The following is a 16,187-nucleotide window of genomic DNA, read 5'->3' as shown; positions in this document are numbered from 1 at the left end:
AAAGGTATATAAGTCTCAAGTGGGCCACACCACATGAAAACAATAGTGATTGGATATCCATCACTAAAATCCTCCTAAGGCCCACTGTAGTGTTTATTTGACATCCAATAGGTTGATTAGGTCATACAGGCCCAGATGAAGGGAAAAAACAAAAATAAGCTTAATCCAAAACTTTATGGCCCCAAAATGTTTTTTTAATGGTCCACGCTCGTTCAATATTATTTCCTATATGTGGTCCATTTAAGATTGGAATATACCTCATTTTTGATCTTATATTGTAAAATGATCTGTTAAAATAGATGGACGGCATAGATGAAACACATATATCATAGTGGAGCCCACGAAGCACCGACCATCAGCCATTGGCTGGTGTCTGATGAGTAGCCAATCCGGTTCCGTGCGATTGGGAAGCGGATTGGCTACTGCCCTTGACACCAGGTCGGTTCTATGTGGGCCCCACCATGATGTGTTTTTCATCCATGCCAGCCATCTATTTTTAGAGATCATTGTACAATATGAATCCAAAAATGAGGTATATCCAAATCTCAAGTGGACCACATTACAAGAAACAATATTGAATGAGGGTCAACCATTAAAAACATTTTGGGGGCCATAAAAGTTTTGGATCAAGCTGATCTTTGTTTTTTCTCTTCATCTGGGCTTGTATGACCTAATCAACAGATTGGATGTCAAATAAACAGTATAGTGGGCCTATGGAGGATTTTAATGGTGGATATCCAATTACAATTGTTTTCATGTGGTGTGGTCCACCTGAGATTCACATCCCTCTCATTTGTGGGATCAAGCATAAAATGATCTGTAAAAATAAATGAACGGAATGAATGAAACACGAACATCATGGTGGGCCCACAAAGCACCAACCACCAGCCACGGAGCTGGCGGCATGGGACGAGACAATCCGTTTCCCTTTGGCTGGTGCAGTCACGATCGCTATATGATGTTCCTCGAACTCCGAGTTGTACGAATGGTTCAAAGGAGATCAAAGTTACATAGGCCCGATGTATTTATTATACCCATTTAGAGAGATCATTCTAGAGCATTATGCCAAAAATTAATCGTATCAAAATCTAGAGTGGACCGCACAAAAATTATCACCTGGGAGTAGGGACAATGATTCTCACCCCCTACAATGACCGTTAAAACATTCATAAGGCCCACCGTACCATTTACTTTCTTTCCATCCAATCTGTTCATAATGTCACGCAAACCTATATGAAGAGGAAAAACGAATATCATCTTGATCTAAGACTTCTGTGACCCTATAAGGGTATCAATAGTAGAAGTTCATTTTCCCACCGCCTTTTGAAGTGTGGTCCACTTGATCTTTTGATCTATCTTATTTTTCGGCTCGATACTTATGATGAGCTATCTAAATGTACGGACGGTTTGGATATAACACATACCTCATGATGGGACCCACAGAACTCGGTGACGTTAACATATCAGCCAGATTGCTGGTGTGTGATACACCAGCCAATCAGCTTCCGGTGCGAAGTACCTGTTTGGGTGGGCCCCACACCTCCTAGAAGGTGGTGGCACGTTCATCGGAACACGTATCGACTATAATAGTTGTACGATGTTACAGGATGGTTACACGTGTCACTCGTTCGACAGTCTTTTTATTATAAGACTCGTTTTTACATGTGACCCTTATTTTATTACCGAACGGTGGTGGTTTCTCACCAAATGCAATTGAAAAAGGGTGGGCCTTGGAACTTGAAATGCAGAACAATTTCATGATCCTGCAGCCGTGGATGTACCTTCTATATTCGGTTTTTCAACAATGTGATCAGTAGTCGACTCTTGATCGGACGGTGGATAACTATGCCGTACAAGCATCAAGCAAAATAACGTGTGTACTGCATCCAACGTGTCCAAGAGGATGGCCCCACCGTATATAAAATTGCCCGGTGTAAAAATCAATCCAATCCACTCATCAGGTGGGTCCGCTATAGAAAATAAGATTCAAAGTCGACTCGGCCGACAAGAATCTAACATCAGTGTGTTTACAAGCAAAAGCTGGGATTGTTTATATATGATTTCAAATATCATTCAACTTGCTTGTATTCTTCAACTGTCACGTCCGTCTTATCAGTGTTCACAATCAAAAGCTGAAATTGTTTATATATGATCTTAAATATTATTCAAATTGTTTGTACTCTTCAACTGTCATTATAACGTCCTTATCAGTGTTTACAATCAAAAGCTAAGATCGTTTATATATGATTTTAAATATTATTTAAATTGCTTCTGTATATTATAACACGAGTCATTTAATTTAAAATTGTTCAAGCCTTTTAAGTAATCGAACATCAAGCTAGCCCAGTCAAGTTTTTAGCTTTTTAGGGTATGGTTGTGGTTCTGCAGCTCAATTGAGAATGGATCCAGCTCATGTACACGCCGCCTGTGCAATAAAACTTATGTACATGCCACACATCTGCCGATAAAACATGACTAACCCGGACTCAATTCATATATACTCCTATCTATAAGCCAATCACATCTCATTACTGTTATTCAATGAAAAGCAACATAGTCATGCCCGAACAGACCATAGCGTAGGGCCTTATATACTCACCTCATCGGCTGGACGCACCATGGCCAATAAACTATTCCACTTGACAAACTGAAATGGTCCTTATTGCACTTTGATATGCCAAGAGATTAACCTAAACCAAATTCATACATCAAACCATGCCAAGTTAGCTGAGCCTCTTCTCACTCGATCACATTAGCATAAGTCAAACACACCATGACTCGTGTGTGTGTCTGTTCAGTCCAACAGTGAGGCATCTGATTATACCAACAAGATTTGGAAAATTTTTGGGCTCTTTATATTAATCCTTAGTATAGCCACATTTTTTTTTTTTGTTTCAACGACCATGTATGCAATAATTGTGATATCCATATCTATCACAAAAGTGCCATTTATAACAAAACATATCTCAAGAAATCTCAGCCAAATTTTCTTCGATAGCAAAGGCAAGCTTTTTAGTGACGAAAGTTTTCGTCGCTAAAAATAATTACAGAAATTTTAGTGACGAATATTTTCATCGCTAAAAAATAAGTGTTAAACTTTTAGCGACGATAGTTTTCGTCGATAAAAATAATTACAAAACTTTTAGCAACGAATATTTTAGTCGCAAAAAAATAAGTGTTAAACTTTTAACAACGAATATTTTCGTCATTAAAAAATAAATGTTAAACATAATTACAAAACTTTTAACGACGAATATTTTGGTCGCTAAAAAATAATTGCAAAATTATTAGCAAGAAAATTTTTCTATTTTTAGCAACGAAAACTTTCGTCGCTAAAAAATATGTAAGAAACTCTTACCTACGAAATTTTTTGTAGGTAAAAAGATTTATAAAACTTTTACCTACGAAGATTTTCGTAGGTAAAAGTCTCTTTTTTAAAATCATATTCCAGCACAAAATTCTGCACAAATTCTTGATATACACCTGTTACAATAAATTTCATAGATATTCTTCTTGATATACACCTGTTATAAAATATATTTCATCATATTCACATTCACATCCATCTAAACCCAAACTACGTAAATCCATCCAAACATAAACTAAATGATCCAAACATAAACCCAAGCTTTTGCAATATGCCAAGTGTCATTGTTGCATTATAGTAAAAGAGCATCAACAATCTGCAATAAGTTTGAAAGACTTATAACTTAATGTGCCTTGTTCATCTACAATTTCAGCCAATACTAAATTGAATTGTCTTTGGTAAACAAAGATAAGCCAAAATATCCCAAGACATGCTAGAATATGTTGAAATGGAAACACAATGATATAAGGTACTTGAATTCAAACCATTACCACTAGTAAGAGATTGTACTTTGAGAAGGAAACTAAAAGAACTGTAACAAGACTTCTAACCCCACAATTAACTTGAATTGTGTGTAAGGTACTTGAATTCAAACACATTACCACTTGTATTGATTTATTTCTCAAGTCCATAGATATGAAATTATAAGTCACCTCTACATGCTTTACTAGAAAATAAATGAAACTTGTACCTAACTCCACCTTAGAGAGGTCAAGAATGTTGTTGATAAGTTGCATAACCAAATCTCCGGAAGATAGCATAACATCCAACAACTGCCGTTGTTCTTGATCTAGATTTGTGTTGGCAAGGATCTCAGCCATACTAACCCCGATAAGGGGAGATTTCATGAGTCAGTTGCTAACATTTGTTTTGCCCGCATCATTTCCTCTAATGAAAGGGAAAAAGAAAAAAGAAAAGAAATATAATAAGTGAAACTTGTAGTCATCCAAAGTTCTAATCCAGATTTAGACAAATAACAGAAATTGCAATACCTGTCATGTGAATTGTTTTATTCAGTTCTGTTTCCTTGGCCTTTTGCATAGCTATCTGCTCTCGAAGCCTTGCCATCTTTTCTCTTTTTATTACCTGTTATAAGTGTTAACCAGCTTAACACCTCCCATACTGAATCGATCAAGTACCTTGGCTATGTAATCTGCATGTGACAAAACTAGTTTCTTATTTTTCCTGTCACGCTTTATCCTTATGCCTATGATTTGTTTTACAGTTTCTAAATTATTCATGACAAATTCTCTAGACAATTGTCTTTTGTGATCTGAGATATCCTTCATGCTTGATCCGGCCACAAGCATATCATCAACGTACAAAAGAAGGATGATGTACGATCTATCAAACTTCTTCAAATAGCAACAGTGGTCTGCATGACATCTCTTAAAACCGTTTCCCAACAAGAAATTGTCAAACTTTTTGTACCACTGCATCGGGGCCTGCTTCAGGCCATATAGACTCTTTTTCAGTCTACACACCTTGTTCTCCTTTCCTGGTGCCACGGATCCTGTCGGCTTGTACATGTATATCTCTTCTTCAAGGTCCCCATGAAGAAAGGATGTCTTATCATCTAACTGATCTAAATGTAAGTCCTTCGTAGCCACTATACTCAAGACCATGTGAATCGTAGACATTTTCACCACTGGTGAAAATATTTCAATAAAGTCGATACCTGACTTTTGTTGGAACCCTTTCACAACAAATCTGGCCTTGTACCATTTCGAATTATCGTGCTTCTCCTTCAGTCTATAAACTCACTTGTTATGAAGAGCTTTCTTACCCTTAGGTAGAGTGACTAGCTCCCACGTACGATTAGATTCAAGAGAGTCCATCTCATCATCCATGGCTTGCTCTCACTTAACCTGTGTATCTAACTGTTATGCCTCTTCAAAACACTCTGGTTTACCATTATCTGTCAGCAGTAGATAATGTAAGGAGGGTGAGTATCGGACCTTGGGTCTCCTCTCCCGAGGAGACTTCCTCATAACCTGTATCTGTAGCTCTGCCTCATTATGATCCTGTACTTGCTTATCCTGTGGCAATGTAACACCCGTGTCCGGTAACTCTTCCAACTCTACGAATTCTTTCTCATCGGCCTTATTTTGCTTCACACTGTCCTTATACATTACTTTTTCATTGAAGACTACATCTTTGCTTCTGATGATTTTTCAGTTCTCTGTATCTCAAAACCTATAGACAAAATCATGCTACCCATAGCCTATAAACGTGCACTTCCTGAACTTCACATCTAGCTTGTTTCTGTGTTCTGCATTAATGTGAACATATAAAGTGCAACCGAACACTTTGAGATGTGTAAGGTTCACTTCTTTCCTAGTCTAAGTTTCTTCTGGTAGCCCACCATCCAATGGTGCTAAGGGACTTCTATTGATGAAATATGCGGTAGTATTTAGAGCATCTGCCCAAAACGTCTTAGGCAACCCTGCATGTAACCTCATGCTCCTGGTATGCTTAAGGATAGTCATGTTAATGCGCTCAGCCACACCGTTCTGTTGCAGTGTCCCTGGAATCGTTTTCTGATGTTTGATTTCATTTGCTGCACAATATTCCTCAAACCTCTTATAACAGTACTCTCCCCCATTATCTGATTTGAGACATTTTATTATTTTACGTATCTCATTTTCTATCATTACTTTTCACTTCTTAAATATATCAAATACATCAGATTTGTACTTTAATAAATAGACCCACAGTTTTCTACTAACATTATCAATAAAAGAAACAAAATAACGTAAATCACCAAGAGATGATACCTGTGTCGGTCCCCACATATCAGTGTGTACAAGCTTCAACAGATGCATCTTTGGAGCGCGTCCTATTTTTTTAAAGTTTACCTCTTATGCTTTCTATATATGCAGTCATTACAGAATTCCAAGTCAATAGCGTTTAGCCCTGGTAGCTTTCCTTTTAACAATATCACTTTCATCCCTTTCTCACTCATATTCTCAACCTCTGATGCCATAATTGCTCATTCACTCCAGTTGATGCGACTGCGAGTGAACTATACGATCTGAAAGTCACGTACAAAGTATCTTCCTTCTTGCCTTGAGATATCACCAAGACACCTTTTGTGATCTTCCAGGAATTACTAGTGAATGTCGTCACATATCCGGTATCAGCCAACTGCCCCATTGAGATTAAATTTTGTTTTAAACTCGGTACATGTCTAACATCCTTTAATTTCAATACTGTTTCGTCTTTCTGTCTTATATGAACGTCTCCCTTTCTAACAACACTGCACGACTCATCATCATCCAGGTAGACTCTCCCGAAGTCACTTGACACATAATTATACACAACTTCTTTACTCGAAGTGGCATGAAACAAAGCACCCGAGTCTATGACCCAAGACTCATTCCGTGCATCAAAAGACAAGATCAACACCTCTGTGTCACTTTCCTTAGATAGATTCATTGAATCTTTCCCACCTTGAGAACTTCCTTCTTGTTTCTTAAGCGTCCTGCAATCACGTTTCATGTATCCCTTCTTCCCGTAATGTCAATACTCGTCCTTGTCTTTCGGTCCCTTGGACTTCTTCCTTGACTTAGAACATCCGTGTTTATTGTCTCCTTTATTCAGCAATCTCCCTCTAACTTCAACATTTAGAGCATTCTCCGAATCCCCTGAAACTCTCGATATCTTTCTTCTAAATTCTTCACTGAGAATTAGATCGGCCACATCATCGAACATCAGTTTTCTCGACCCTGAAGAATTGCTCATGACAATCACCAAACCATCCCAACTGTCTGACAAACTGGACAAGATTAATAACACCCTGACCTCGTCATCAAAAGTGATGCTAATGGATTCCAATTGGCTCGTGACTGTATTGAACTCATTTAGATGTTTAACCACGCTTCCAACATTTGACATATTCATATTGAATAGCCGTTTCATAAGATGAACCTTGTTGGATGCTGAGGGTTTCTCATACATCGTAGTTAGAGCTTGCATTAATTCTTTTGTGGTCTTCACTTTGGATATATTGAAGGCGATGCTCTTAGACAAAGAGAGTCGGATCGTTCCTAAAGCCTTCCCATCCAATAAAGACCATTCATAATCTGTCATCTTCTCTAATTTCTTCTCTTTTCCTCCTAGAGGAATATAGATGTCCTTCTGATATAGATAATCCTTCATGTACATCTTTCAGAAGGCAAAGTTTGAATCATCGAACTTCTCAATTCTAGTCTTCTCTTCTTCCGTCATTGCTCCCACTTGAATTAAACCAATTGCTCTGATACCAGTTGTTGCACAGCAAGCCAACAACGTAAGTGAACTGAGATCTAATTTCCATTCTCACCCACAAAATGATAAACAAGAAGATCAACTATAATCTAAAAGTAGAATCAAAACATACCAACAAACCACAAGACAGAATATACATGGAAAAACCCTAACAAGGATAAAAAAAACCACGGGTGCAAACTTTCACTATGAAGAAAACGAAGTTACAAGCAATGTACTAACCTTCTCAATGCTCCCATGCAAAGAGATCCTTTTTCTCTTTGGATGTATATAAAAAACCCTTTGCATACACCTTAGAATACCTTAAAATAGCCCTAGGAACCCTTATTTATAATTTAGGCAACTTTCCTTCTGCACTCTTGCGAAACCACCTCAAATTTACGTAGTTAGTGTAAAATCCGCGTAACCCTCGACTGATCGAGCCCCAAAAAACCCTGCTCGCTGGACTTTGAGTCGAGCAAGCCCTCGACTGGTCGAGTAGCGCTCTGTTGTGCTGGCTCCACACCTTAACATACTTTTCTCACTTGGTTATTGGGGTGATGCGAATGTTCACATGTTCTTACTTAGCACATTGATACCTCCCAAAATCCTATAATTTAAAGTTCATTAAACCATTATTAAGCTACGCATTCTTTGAGCATTGAATTATCTAATATTACATATCACGACATCTTATCAAATCATGTACTTAAGAGGTCGTATTCTTAACACATTAACATACGATTAAGTGGCCAAAATTCCAAACATTATCACATGGTTGGGTGGCCATAATTTACCTCATCCAGCAAACAGTTGGGTGGCCACATTCGATCACATTTTTACATGTGTGGATGGCCATCTTTCATCACATTCGTGGGAGTTTAATAGCTACAATTCCCACACATCTATCTCAAGATTAAGTAATGACATTTCCGCATGTGGCATAAGGTTTAATGGTGATGTTTTATACATTACCCTTGTGGCTAAATAATCTCATTTCTTCCTATTCTATAAAAGTTACATTACTTGCATTTAAGCCTACAACTAGGTGGTCTCACTTGTTAACATATACGATTATCCGTTGGCCATTATACATCCAAGACCCTAGGGTTAAGTGGGTCACATATATTGACCGTTAAAACAGTTCGGCAATGACAAATGTGCTGCTTCATCACATAGCTCAAGGTGTGCATTTATATCACAATGTGATACATGTGGTGGCACCACATAATCCTTAATTCACACAAGTGATGGGACACACACATACATGAGGTTTAGGCTTACATTTTCTCACAATTTGCATAGCCCCAATATCACACACATAGCACCATTACACATGCACAATTCTACCACATATTCATCACAATCCCCAGAGAAATAAGTAGCCATACATGAACTCGGAAACGGATTGGCTACTCCCCTTCTATAATGTCTCAAATTTTTGCTAACTTGGAGTTGGGAATCCTTGGGTGTTACCTTTGATTTGTCGATTTGAGTGCATATCCATGCTTGCATTCACACATGTTCGGAACTAAAATGAGGGATGTAGGGTTTACCAAAAATACTTAAAAGAATGAAAGTTTGAACTTTAAAGAGTGGGGATCGACCCCGGCGGTGCCACTGCAAATCCGACGGTACAAAGGCCTAAAAAATGGCTTTTTAGACTGTAACACCCCGTATTTTTAGTACTTGGGTGTTACCCGATAACCTAACTTATGAAACTACTCAATCTTCATTCTAGCACAAATCTGACGGTTAGAAGTAACCTTCATTTATGGTTCCATCCATCCATCTGTTAATTTTCAAACTGGACCGCCACATCATCAAATCCACTGTCCATCGACCCATAATTCTTAACCTAGCAATTGATCGACTGTTGACAACCATCGAACCATCATAATTTGAAAGCAATCATTGAAATCCCGTTACATTAAGCCAGGAACCCTGGGAAACCTGATTTTCGGGTTCCGATCTGACTATTAAAGTCAAAAATATATCATTGGATTTGAGATGAGACATTAGACTGGGACCTAACATTATTCGATGAGGGGTGCAATAATCAAAATCACCCTTTAGACTCCTCAAGATACTCTAAAGGATTCATGGACAGTTGATGATCCGTTCTAAAACAATCCAGCCATTCAAACGAGCAATCATTCGTCCAATTGAGATATAGGATTAGCTAGTCGTAGAAATAATTATTAAATTTTCACCAAATCAAGCTACAAACCATTATAACCACTGACGGTCATTTTCAAATACAGTCAGGCTGTCAAATTACTAAAAATCCATGATTAAGGGCTAAAATTATAGCAGTATGGGCCACTAGAGCTCTGGATCCGCCACATCTCTGGCCAAATGTCTCAATAGGGCCAACAAAAATGGATTGACGGTGTGGATCTAACTGAGCATTAACGTGGGCCCCACACCCATAGTGTGCGTGCATCAGAGGTCTGTACACTCGTTGTGCACAGGACCACTGTTCGGGTCAACAAGGCGTTGACCCGATGAAAATCCGGAAAAGAGGATTTTCCTCTCTTTTCTTTCATTTTCCCGCTGCTCACAGTTTGAACAGACAGAACTGTTTGGGTTCGATCATGCCCAACCATCACGGGCTTTGGTCTAATCCAAACCGTCCATCTGACAGAGCGGCCAAATCTTACCAAACCCCAGTCATCTAACATGTTCTTGCACATTTGTGCGTGCTCAAATAAAGGGTGCATGTGAGATCATGCGGCGAGTTCTTTCCGAAAACAGAAATATCGGTTTGCCTCGCTGGCAATATGAGCAGTCGTTGCTGCAATCCAAACCCTTCACGAGGATGAATCTCACTGTTTAAATATTAAATAAAAGAGGATCAACTTTCTTGTTTCTCTCTCATTCTTCTCTCAAACTAGCCACCTCATGGTTTCTATATATTTTACGTTTCAACAAAGCTTTTCTAGAGTATAAAATATTATGAACATTTTTAAATTGCTTTCATATATTTATAAACTTATAAGAATTTGGCACCACACTTTCCTTGTCATAAAAGAGATTTTTTAAATAGTAATCCTTGTATGTTACTTAAATTATAAACAACATGTACAATATACTTACATAATAACTACACAAGAACTTTGATTGAGTGGAACTCATTCAAGTTTTGACATTTTCACATGCACATCGCATTGGTGTACATGACACTTTATCTGGTACTATCGTATATATATTAATTCTTCTGCATATGGTCTTAAGGCTTATTGTTATGCGCTCATCATATACCATAGTCATAACTAATCTCATTTTAAAAATAATTTTGAACCGTTAATTTTATAAAACAATGCATATGATAATTTAAAAATTAATTTTTAAATAAAAATAATTTACAAAATTAGTTTAACTGCCCACGTTGATCAATCATTCCAATCTTGATAAAAGGTTAAACTCATAACGACTTTAGATTATTTGTTGAAAATCCTTAATCGAATAGAACTCAATTTGACGCAGGGATGAACGTGATGAGGATAACTACTCCGAATCCACAGAGCTTCTCTGGACTCCTCACAGAGACTTCTCGAATCCACGAGGAAAGAAAGCAGAAAATAGAAATAAATTCTAAGAAATTCGAAATTGATTAATTGATGAATAAAAACGAGTTCACAACCCTTTAAATAGGGGTACCAAGCAATGAGAAAGAAATCAGAATCAAACTACAACTCAAACTCCTAGAATCCGCGACTTACTATAAATAGTAAACTTACTATTTATAGACGGTCATGATGTCTACTAGTGCGCAAGGTTTTCGGCCAAAAATAGTAAGTATCCTATTTAGCTTCACCAAACCGTTCTCTTAATTATTCTAAGCTCTTTCCACGTTGGGCGCAACTCCTAAAGCTCGACAGATGAAGAGTTATAAGCAAACTAAAACTTACTATTTATAGTAAAAACGAAATTAAAATAGGGAAACGACCGTCGATCCAAGGGTTTTTCGCAATTCCGAGCTACGCATAGCTGGGTTGGTTGGCTAAAGTAGCTCGTTCTACCCCAAAATCATATATTTTACGTCAGGTAACTCATTCTAGATTGTGAGATACGGCCGATCTAAGGTCCGATGGTCCGGATCACTTCTGTCGTCGACCGGGCCTTTTCTGATCCATCTTGGCCATGAAACTGTCTGCGACCCGCTCTACATCACAATTACCCAACTCACCATGATCCATCTAAGAGACTTACATATTGGTAAATCAAAGAGTATGAACAAATTAAAGCAGTCGATCAAATCTTCATTAAAACTCTTTACAAATCTTAAATGTAAAAAGCCTAACAAGCCTAGTAATACATTGACTTGGACGGAATCTTCCAAGGAATCCGACCCCATGGTATCCATTTCATGTATAAACCATGAATATAAGCTATGTAAATATAATAACAGTGATCAATAAGTAAAGCATTAATGAAGAAAATATATATAATCCAGTAAAAAAATGGGCATTTATTCCAAAAAATAGTTTACCCAAAAAAATGCAACAAATTTCAAGCTAAACTATGGACCATTATGGGCCCACTTGATGAACGGCCTCAATTCATCCTCCTACAATTTAAACGAATCTCCCCATCAGACCCAGTAAGGGGGTTCAATTTTCCCATTTTGCCCATGGACACACCAAAGTCAGCCCAAAATGCAGTTGGGTTAGCACTGTAGTACCTCACCAGGCCATCACTGGCACTCCCATCACCCTTGAAAAGCTCTTGATCGGAATGTAGCAACCCCTTCCTATACAACAGCCCATTGTAGTATACCGTGTCGAACGACGCTGTCGTAGCATCCAACGGCGCGGTGTTGTTGTCGCCTCCAGTCACCGGGCACTGGGCCTTCAATGAGCTGGCGAAGTCGGGGTTGATATCGGTGTCATTGTAGGTGTGGTTGCGGAAAGCCGTGCACCGGGCCAGGCCAATCGTGTGGGCCCCAGATAGGACGACGAGGTCCTCGAGGGTCAGCCCGTGTGATTGGAAGTTGGAGAGTAGCGCCGGGAAGTCGAAGAACGGCGCTGGGATGCGGTTGTCTGCTTCGTCCTTGCTGGCAGTCCTCGAGTCTCTTCGGCCCAACGGTACAATGTACGTTTGGCCTCCCAGCTGCAGGATGATTATAAGGAGGAAATACATATCTTAGTAGAGTAAAAATGTGTATTTATACGTGTAAGAAACGACTTAGATGTGGTAGGATTGATCTTGATATCAGAGTTCTAAAACTCAGTGAGTCGACTCAAAACTCTGATCAGTCAACTCGACTCGACTGGATTTCGAGCTGATTCGCTATGAAACTCGGTTGGGAGAATGACTCCATCTCGACTCGGAATGAGTCGTGCAGGGTGCAAGTTATATTGGAAGCAAGGACAGTTCAAAACATGAATATGGGCCTTTCATTCAGTCTAGACAAGTCTTCATGGGTCATCATGGAAAGACCATAGTAATCAGATGATCTAAACCATCCAATCAGTGACCCTTCTCCTTAAAAAGTCAGCTTTCTGGAACCAATGATGGGAAGAAAACCATGACTAGATCATAGATATTCTTGAATTACATGATCATATAAGGTGGGGTGCAACTTATGGACCATCTAGTTTGATGATAGGACCTTGCTTGTTATAACTTATCTAGCCATCATTTTGCAAGCATGGATTGGATGGTTATGATCATCCAATAACTATGATTTTGGCTGAGTAGGTTAATCTAAATGGATGGTCCAGAAGAATGAATGACTGTACATGTGTCCCATACGACTCATTTTTCTGAGAAAAATTATGGGTGCCTTTCACCCTAACTAATAATCTATGCTTATAATCGATAATTAGCAAAAATAATTGTTCGAAGCTGGGCGGGCTGCATGGTTGATTGAGCGACTCACTGCAACGACGGAGTCACGAGCTGCGACGGCCAAGATATCGGCACATGATACAACGCTCCCATAGCAGGCCGAGTCCACGGCGGCCTTGATTTCGTCGATGACTTCGAATCCCCTAGCGGAGTTTATGTTCGGGAACGCTGTCTTCTCACCGGTGAACGTCGGAGTGTCGTCTAAGAGAATGGACCCATCACAGCCCTACATCCAAACCAAATATAATTAAGAAAAAAATCACAGCAATAATACTTCTTATAGAGTATAAGAATAATCCAAGAAACTGTGCACTTCCAATTTTCCAATCATCTAATGCTCCGATCATCTGACCAGTAAAACTTCTGGAATCTAATGCACGACATATTCATGGTAGGCCCAGAGAAGAATGGCCCAGATCTTATAGTCGTGGGCCATGTCCTACACGTATGAGATCTTGATAAACAACAAAAATTATTAGATATAAGTGCATGAATATGGCGCCTCTACACAATCAAACTCACCAACGACCAACAATGTCCATGGCCTCAAAGGGTAGTTTGGTCATTTTGTCTACACCAAGACTTCTGCAAGAACTATGTGTAAGGCTTTCAATGGGAAGAAAAATAAAATTTTAAATAGGGCCCAGCTGATCAGTTCAAGATCTGGGTCCAAACCAACCCCAGGCCTGCCCCATCACCAGCTCTAGATTGAAACTCCTCCTGAGTCAGATGTGACTCGTTCAAGTCATCTCAGACCAGTCAAGCCCAATCTGGCTCGACCCCACAAGTCAATAGTGCAAATCGCCCTGACCTTTGCCCAACTTGGACGAGTCACCCCTGACTCGACCGAGTCACGGCCAACTCAGTCCAATTCTCTGAGTAAAAAAAAACCATGTGACTAAGAACAATGTGATGTGGGTGCTTCAAGTAATTTAGGCCATGGTCCAATCTTACAGTGGCGAAGCAGTCATGGAAGTGCAGCCGGAGTAACGACGCACCCATGCGCTGTTCGCGTGCAACTGCCTGCTCAACAACGGCCTGGATAGTCGGCAACGCCTGCGGGCACACCTCGTCGTAGAATCCTGGGTCAAGTTGTGCATTTGCATGGAAAGCAGTGGCCATGATTGCAATGAAGGCCATGAAGAAGAGCGGGCAGTGAACTGACATGACGACGACTACAACCTGATAGACCCAATGGTACCTAGATGTGTGGATGCATGGTGTATTGAAGATAGAGTGTGTTTATATAGTTTTGATTAGATTCTTTTTAATATTAATTAAAGACTAGATTTCATTAATTAAAGTGAGAAAACGATGGTCCACTTATTGACACAGTCTCATTACTTAAGTTGGGATCCAATGATGCTAATATAAAACAATATCTATTCATTTCTACTACTTGACTTTATCAACTATGAAAGATACGCGTATGAACTTTCCATCTAGTAGGAGTAATGCTTAGACTAGTGCTTTAAAAATCTGGCTTGTTCCGTCCCTCAGATGGGCCACTATGTAAGAAAAGAACCTAAGCTCATGATAATTTTTTATTTTTGTAGCTGCTCATTTGTTTTTGTATGGGGGCCATGCATCTTAGGTGTGAAATGGTAAGAAGATCTTAACATTGTAGCTCACCTAATGGAAATATGAGATTTCACACACGTGTTATATATTAGCACGTGTGCCTGCTGTGGATGGGCAGGGGTCTCTTGCGATTGTGGAATTGGCAAACGTGACGAAGTAAAACATGCATGCGTAAATAAATACATTACTTGCATAAAAAAACAAAAAATCTATTAACGAGGAAGCGTGTGTTGGAGTCAAAATGATATTCCGCTGATTGCGTCCTGCCCCTGCCCTGACGGAATCGGTCCAGGCAGGGGTTCTGTGGGGCCCACTGTGCTGTATTGGCTTTATCTACGCCGTTCATCCATTTTCTCATGTCATTTTAGAAGACGAACACAAAAATGAGACAGATCTAAGGCTCAAAGGCACAAAAAGTGATTAATTCAGGGATAAAAATAGGCTACATGTTCCGTAATAGAGTGAATGAGGCAGACTCTTACGTTAGTTTCGCATCATTTAAGAAAAGGTGGTGACTCGTTCTCCTGACACATTTCACTGATGTATGACCATTTAGAGCATTTGAATTATACATCCCACTGACATTGATGGTGGAGTCCTGACCACCCAATTTATAGCTATCAATTGGATAGTTAAAAGTAAAATAGAGTGTCGAATTCTACATGACAGCACAATGGTAGATCCTCTTTTGCAGCATACGGACAGATAGCTGTTTAGAAGACACAAAACAACGGTTCAAATCGACATAAATATTGCCTAATATTCACGGTTGGGATCGTCTAATCTGAGAAAATAGCTCAAAATATTAACGGTTGGGATCATCCAATCTGAGAGATATTTGGGTCATTCTCCATCCATGGTTGGATTCAACAGACCCAATGGTCTGAATTGCCTAACCATGGGCCTTAGTTGTCAGGATTGAAATGTGAGTACTGTGCAAAGGGGCGTCACGGATCATATAAATTCCCTGGCCTTGTATGGAATAGATGGTGTGTGTGAGTGATCTAAACCACAATTGAGGAATGATCATCTACAACTGGTTGCAAGTGGGCTAATGTGCCAATGTGTCAGGGGTATGAGACATCCGGACCATGCATTAGATGGGCTTCACCATGAAGATCACCTGGAGCGAAAA

At 39.3% G+C, this 16,187-nt stretch overlaps 1 protein-coding gene across 1 annotated transcript; it reads right to left on the bottom strand.

The window, feature by feature from the left end:
* Positions 1-11,851: 11,851 nt before the first annotated feature.
* On the bottom strand, positions 11,852-14,670 carry LOC131252171 (peroxidase RIP1-like). Its single transcript, XM_058253036.1, has 3 exons — positions 14,426-14,670; positions 13,503-13,697; positions 11,852-12,730 (listed from the first exon to the last, which is right to left on the bottom strand). The coding sequence occupies exons 1-3, from the start codon at positions 14,636-14,638 to the stop codon at positions 12,176-12,178; spliced, it is 963 nt and encodes a 320-aa protein (XP_058109019.1). The 5' UTR covers positions 14,639-14,670; the 3' UTR covers positions 11,852-12,175.
* Positions 14,671-16,187: the final 1,517 nt, after the last annotated feature.

Source organism: Magnolia sinica, chromosome 7 (assembly GCF_029962835.1).
Source record: "Magnolia sinica isolate HGM2019 chromosome 7, MsV1, whole genome shotgun sequence".
NCBI lineage: Eukaryota > Viridiplantae > Streptophyta > Magnoliopsida > Magnoliales > Magnoliaceae > Magnolia > Magnolia sinica.
The sequence above is the reverse complement of the archived record's forward strand: the minus strand, read 5'-3'. Positions and strand labels throughout refer to the sequence as shown.